Genomic DNA, 7,130 nt, shown 5'->3' on the forward strand with positions numbered 1-7,130 from the left:
TCCATCCATCCTATATTTTTCCATCTGTATAGCCATCCATCCATTATTCATCCACCATCCATGAGTTATCCATCCATTCATCCATCCATCATCCATCCATCCATCCATCCATCCATCCATCCATCCATCCATCCATCCATCTATCATTCATCCAGCCAGCCATCCTTAATCCATCATCCATCCATCTGTCATCCACCCATCCATCCTTCCATTTTACCCATTTGTCTTTTACAGTTCATAGGGGAGCTGGTGCCCATATCCAGCAGTCACTGTGTGAGAAGTGGGGGAAATCCTTGACAGTTTGCAATTCCATTACAGGGACACATAGAGCCAAACAAGACCAACAACCAGTCACTCTCTCACTCACACCTAGGGACAATTTATAGTTACCTGTGGACCAAACATGCATGATTTTGGTCTTTTGGAGAAAATCTGAGTATCTGGAGAAAACACAGGCATGCACAGGGAGAACATGTAAACTCCACCCAGAAAGGTACCTGACCAGGAGGTGATCATCTGACCTTCTTGCTGTGTGGTGACAGTTCTGACCACTGTTCCACTCATCTTAAGCCTAGTTTTAAAACCAGGCAGGGTGTCAGCCTCACAGACAGAAAATGGAATTTGGAGGAGAGCGAAGAGGAGAGGAGCCTGAGAAGTGAAAGCTCTGCCAGCCATTCTTTTATTTAGAAATTCACCACAAGTGAACCTGCAGTCTGAAAACAAAGTAATTTGTTAGGAAAATATGTATCAATATGATAATTTACAGAAGATGGAGCTTGGTTGTTGAGCACTTTGTATTTTAGACGTAAGAGCCAATGGAGAAAAGCTAAAATTGGAAAAACGTTGCTCTGGAAGTTGCATTTTGAGTCAACTGAAGATTTTAGAGTTTTTCAGATAAAGAAAATGTTTGATGCATGAGGCAAACATATCTTTAAAAAAATGATTTCCTTTGGTTATTATTAATTAACACAAGCTTATTAAACAAGACAGAAAATACAAGTAAAATACTGAGCAAAGACATTTTAATGTACTTTATCTTTTGCATTTCTCCCAAACCTTCTTTTCTAAAGTGTTATCTGTCCCTTTCTTCAGGGCATCTTTGTGTTGGGTTTGCCCTTTGCCCTGGTCCACTCAGGGTATGTGGGTCTAGTCGTGCTGGTTCTGTCAGCCTGGGTCTGCAACCACACAGGAAGGAGCCTGGTGGCCTGTTTGTATGAAGAGGTGCAAAGGTAGTGCTGTTAAAATAACTGTCCGAGTGTTTGGTTTGGTGAAGGCATGTTATATACCTGCTTATCATCAATAGTGTTTCTGTGTTTTAGCGAAGGGTCCGGTTTGGTGTCAAAGGTTCGAGTTCGACACAGCTACCAGGATATCATGAGCGCTTGCTGCAAAGGACTCTGTCCAAACTGGTCAGAAGTTGGAGGCTGGATGATTAATGCAGCCCAGGTAAACTAAAAACAAACAAACATAATATAAAAAGATGTATGCATGACGAGCGATGCAGTGAAAGGATTGGGTGAATCTCTTTCGCTGCAGACCATTGAGCTGCTCATGACCTGCACTCTGTACCTGCTGGTCTCCACCACGCTGCTGAGTGACTGTCTGTCAGGACTGGCTCTTCCCAGATCAGCGTGCTCGCTCGTGTCTCTGCTGTTCCTCCTGCCCTGCCTGCTGCTCACTGATCTCAGACCAGTCTCTACTCTCAGCCTGCTCTGCTCCCTGGCTCATATACTCATAAGGTGACAAGGCAACACATAGACAACAGAAGAAAAAAAAAAAACATATCAGGGCTAGTACGCAGCTAACTTAACATGCTCTAATTCTCACTCTTATTGTTGTGTTACCAGTCTTCTTACCTTCTTAACTGTTTTAAATTAATCAGCAGTGTTTTTGGTCACATTTATACAGAAACAAATAAATTTGATGGTATAAATTACATATTAAAGCACTTAGACATTTTCGAGCCCCACCATCAGATATGTTATGTACTTTGCTGTGTATTTAACATACAACTTAACTAAACATATCCTGAGTCATCCTCAATAATCCAAGTAGAAAACTCTAACAAATTTAAGTCAGGTCCTCTGGACGGATTAAAAAAAATGTTGAAATGTTTCATCTTTTATCCAGAATCCTCTGTGAATTATCTATTTATATCTATCTATCTGTGCTCTGTGAATAGCAAGTGGTCATCAGAGCACTAACGATCAGTCATTAGGCTGATGGTCCTCCTGTATCGTGTGAACAGCTAGTTTTGGCTGTCACTAGGGGTGTAACGGTACGCTAAAATCACATTTTGGTTCGGTTCAGTTTCAAGAAGAGCTCGGTTCGGTTAATTTTCTGTATAAAAAGGTCAAAATAAAGACTTACAACACGTTTATTTTGAAAATATTCCAAGTGAAAAATAAGTTTGCATAAAAATAAATAAAAAAATTCCCTGAAGAGGAAGAAGACTCAGCTGCTCAGCTCTTGGTGACATCCTCAGACTGCAAACGGCACAAAGAGGTAAAAAAAAATTGAGTTAATAAGATTGTAATTTTAAATAAAAAACGTTAATTAGATCACAATATTACAATGACAATACCTCTTCTTGCACTGTCATCATTTCTGTTATGAGGTGGTTGAATATCACTCATCGTCATCAGGGCAGGGCTTTAAATCTGGGGTCGGGCTTGTTGATGATCAGTTTTAGCTTTTTCATAAAGTGCTGCTACAACTTTTTGGCTGAAGTGTTGACGTGATGGGATGTCGTAGCAGGGCTCAAGAACTTTATCATATGCTTAAAGCCAGAAAGCCATAATGTTCTCAAACAGGTGACCGCAACGAGATGAAAGGGTCTCCTGCTAGGCTGCTAATGCTGCGCGTGCTACAAGATTATAGCGCCGTGCTGAAACATGCTTAGGAACTTTGGTTCCACGGCGCATAATCTCTCGTTTATAAAATTTAATGAGTGAAAAAATAACTGAAACGGTACGCAGGTGGACCGAACAGAACACGCTGTACCGAAACGGTTCAATACACCCACATGCACCGTTACACCACTAGCTGTCACCATCAAACTGGTTGAGCAATTATGAAAAGGTGATATTTATAAGACTGTTTGTTGCTGGTGAAGATTCTCAGTCATCCAGGACATGATGAATTCAAAAAGCGTTCAATACAAAAACAACTGGACTTTATTTGTAACAGAAGACGTTTCGCTCCTCATCCGAGGAGCTTTCTCAATTCAAAGAGCAGAGAGTGAGAGATACAGGTTATAAGGCTGAGTGAGATAAGACACACACACACATAAGACACACACACACCCACACATATATGTAGATTGGCAGTTCACACCTAAAACCTAAAACAGTAGGTCTTTGTTCCTCTAATTCACAGATGAGACCCCTCTGTTCCCATCAGGTGTGAAAACCGGCTGGGAATCTGTTTTAAAGTTGCATTATATGTTTTTGAAAGTGGGAATCTGAGGCCTCCTCCTCTGTTGAGAGATGGTTTTTCTCTTTTTACATAAATTGCTTCCTTCACCCCCCTCTCAAACCATCTGTGTTCTCGGTCCAAAATGTGCACATTTTGGTCCTCAAAAGAGTGTCCCTTATCTGTGAGGTGGAGGTGAACAGCTGAGTCTTGTCCTGTGGAGCTGGCTCTCCTGTGTTGAGTCATGCGTCTGTGAAGAGGCTGTTTAGTTTCTCCAATGTAGAGGTCTGGACAGTCCTCGCTGCACTGGACCGCATACACTACACCACTCTGTTTGTGTATGGGTGTCTTGTCCTTAGGGTGGACCAGCCTCTGTCTGAGAGTCCTGCTGGGTTTGAAATGTACTGGGATGTTGTGTTTGTTGAAGATCCTTCTGAATTTCTCTGATACTCCAGCAACATAAGGGATGACAATGTTTTTACGTCTGTTGTTCTCCTTTTTCTGTTTATTGATGTGTTTTGTAGATTTCCTCGCTGACTTGACAAAAGCCCAGTTAGGATATCCACATGTTAGAAGAGCTTCTTGAACGTGTTTCAGTTCCTTTTCCTTCCCTTCTGTCCTTGTGGGGACGCATTCGGCCCGATGTTGTAAAGTTCTGATGACAGAGAGTTTGTGTTCCAGTGGATGGTGGGAGTCAAACAGAAGATACTGGTCTGTGTGGGTTGGTTTCCTGTACACTTCAATGTTGAGGCTGTCCTCTCTCTCCATCTGAACCAAACAGTCCAAAAAAGGCAAGTTGTTGTCGTTTGCATCCTCTCTGGTGAACTTGATGTTGTTATCGACCGAGTTAATGTGTCTGTTGCAGCTCCTCAGGCTGACAAAGTCTTTTGGATAAAAGACAAAATGTTTCAGCAATTTTTTTTAATCCATCTTGAGGACCTGACTTAACTTTGTTAGAACTCTATGTCCTGAATTTAGAGATTAAATAGAAACATCTTGGTCCACAAATGACTCCAAGGTATTGTATGGAGACATCAGAACCCATTACTGTATTTTTCAGACTATAAGGTGCATTAAGTGAAACAAAACAGTCAGATAAGTCAAACTTTCCTCAACTCATTCACAATAACTCTCAACATTGTTCAGATGTACCATATACAATCGGTTTTATGTCAGTAAGACGTACTGGATTATAAGGCTCACTGTCGATTTTTGAGAAAATTAAAGATTTTAAGTGCGTTTTATAGTCTGAAACATATGGTACATTGCCACCAGGAGGAGTTATATGACTGGATCATGCTTCTCTGATTTTTTTTATGGCCAAAGACCTCAGTTTTTAAAATCATTGTTAAAATTTAGCAAAAGAAAGTGACAAAACACCATTTAAAAAAAAAAAAACAAGTTAACTCACAAATACCTGCTCATATTGCTCACTATAATATTATCTGCTTCAGTCTTGGGTTGTTTTAAATTTTCTGCAGTTATGTAAAATATAGTGTCTAATCAGATAAACAGTAAAAACCTCATGCCTTCATTGTTTTAAGCACTTTGTTGTTGAAAATATCAAACTTTTAATGAGTGGGTTTGATTGTTTTCTCATTATAATTTTTTTTGTAATATTTTAATTGTTCTGTATACCTTCAAGTAAAATGATAATAATAATTGTTTGGTGTTAAAAAGGAGCTTGGAGATTGTTAAATAAGGATTAAAAATAGCTTTCTGTCTTGTCTTGCCTCTCTGTCAGCTTCTTGGTCATGCTGTACTGTCTGAGCTGTGCCAGCAGCTGGTCCTGGTCCTCTCTGTCTCTGGACGTGGACCCAGAAGACTTCCTGGTCTCAGTGGGCGTCATGATCTTCTCCTACACCTCGCAGATCTTCCTCCCTCCGTTAGAGGACAGCATGGAGGACCGAGGGCAGTTCGAAGCCATGCTGGGGTGGACCCACACCGCGGCCTGCCTCATGAAAACTCTGTTTTCATTACTGGTTGGTGACATCTGGAGGAAACGGGGGCAATATTTAAACACTGAGAACTTATATTCTCATCTCAATTGAATGTTTCTTTTCCACCATAAAAAACTCAATATTGTGGATGCCTTCACGCAATTCAGATCAATTTTTCTTCCGTACATTTTTTGGCGCTGAACTCTTTCCGCAATTTTTGTGCTATTCCAATAATTCATATATCAAACCATTCGGCTCATTCAGGACATTCCTGCTGTGACTTTTGGCATTAGTGAAATTTTGGCTTGTTTTATTAATTGAAAATTAGTTCAGTTCTTTTCTCATCCTTCAGACGCTTTGTATGTTTAAAACTTTTCACTGCTCAGTTCAGCTTTTCTTATTCTTCAGCTTTTTTTTTCCAGCTCTTTTCTGCTAATATGAGCTTTTTGTGTTCCAATTATAGCCCTTTTCTGCTATTTATTTTAGCTAATTTCCAACTTTTGTACTTCTTTCGAATAATAAATCAATCAATTAACTCAATATAACTTTATTGTCCATAACAGTCCATGAAGTGGAGACGTATCGTTGACATTCGGCTCATACATGCAAAACAACACAAGTTCAAAAATGCCACAAAACTTTTAAAAAGCTTTGCTAACCCAATAAAAACATTCTAAAATAACTGTAATAATTCTGATGTTTTATGCTCCTTTCAGCCTCTTTCTGCTAATTTCTGCTTTTGTTGTATTTCCAGCTATTTTTTGTGTCTAATTTCAGCCTTTTTTGCAAACTCTTCAGCTTCTCTCTGCCTATTTCAGCTTATTCTGTTACTTTCTGCTTTTATTTTCATGAGCAAACGTCACCTGTTAAATTAAACTCACGTTGTTTAGCAATTAAACCTTTTCAGATTTCCACTTCTTCGGCAGCTTTTAGCAAACAATCATTCGACAACAAGCATTCATTTTGCGTTTTTACAGAAAATGCAGTTTTTCTAGTCTCAAACAGCGTTTTATTGTTCGTCTTTCCTCCAGGCGGTGCTGACCTGGGGGACAGAGACCCGTGAAGTCATCACTGACAACCTTCCCCATGACCTTCGACCTTTGATCAATCTATGTCTGCTGGCCAAAGCCCTGCTGTCCTACCCACTGCCCTTCTACTCCGCTGCTGAACTCCTGCAAACCTGTTTCTTCAGAGGTGAAAACATCAAATTGTCTTCTACGCCAAAAATATTCAGCCTAATAAATGTTGTCCATCAGAATCGTAAACTTTAATTCAGTCGCACTTTAAAAATACTCTTTAACCACATTTTAGGAAATGAGGTGTGATTCTCTTTCAAGGTAAACTGAAGGCAGCTGGATTTCTGTTTTTACTTCATGAAGAGAACTGAAACGAGTGAACGTCTTCAAAAATACAAAAAAAGAAAAGAAAACATTAGCGTTAACCTGCCAGAATCAAATGTCGATTGATGCTTTCTCTAAATCCACATTTTCATTGTTACTATCTCTGGGAAGTTTTCTTCCCTGTGCAGGAGATGAAGGCTGAAAAGGCTGAATTTTGGCTGGTAAAAAAAAAATAGATGAAAAAACTCCATTTTAGCTTACACCTTTAGTACAGTCAACATTAGCCAACTGTTACTTTGCCCTGGGGGTGTGAATAGAAAGCTGTGTATTTCAGGTGGTAATATTCACTGTCTTAATATTCGTCTTTCTATGAAAAGTGAGTTTCAGTCCAGAATATTCCTTGTTTTGATGCCTCCAATATTCCCCCCCCCCCCCC

At 39.8% G+C, this 7,130-nt stretch overlaps 1 protein-coding gene across 1 annotated transcript; it reads left to right on the plus strand.

Moving 5' to 3' along the window:
• Positions 1 to 1,092: 1,092 nt before the first annotated feature.
• LOC119429477 (vesicular inhibitory amino acid transporter-like) lies at positions 1,093 to 6,548 on the plus strand (the record flags this gene model as incomplete). The annotated part of the gene is made up of 5 exons (XM_037697094.1): positions 1,093 to 1,229; positions 1,320 to 1,446; positions 1,537 to 1,739; positions 5,159 to 5,396; positions 6,386 to 6,548. Coding segments are annotated over 5 exons (868 nt in total), but the record flags the coding sequence as incomplete, so codon positions are not given.
• Positions 6,549 to 7,130: the final 582 nt, after the last annotated feature.

This window comes from Nematolebias whitei, unplaced genomic scaffold, assembly GCF_014905685.2.
Source record: "Nematolebias whitei isolate Nwh7 unplaced genomic scaffold, NemWhi1 Nwh_scaf_1539, whole genome shotgun sequence".
Lineage (NCBI taxonomy): Eukaryota > Metazoa > Chordata > Actinopteri > Cyprinodontiformes > Rivulidae > Nematolebias > Nematolebias whitei.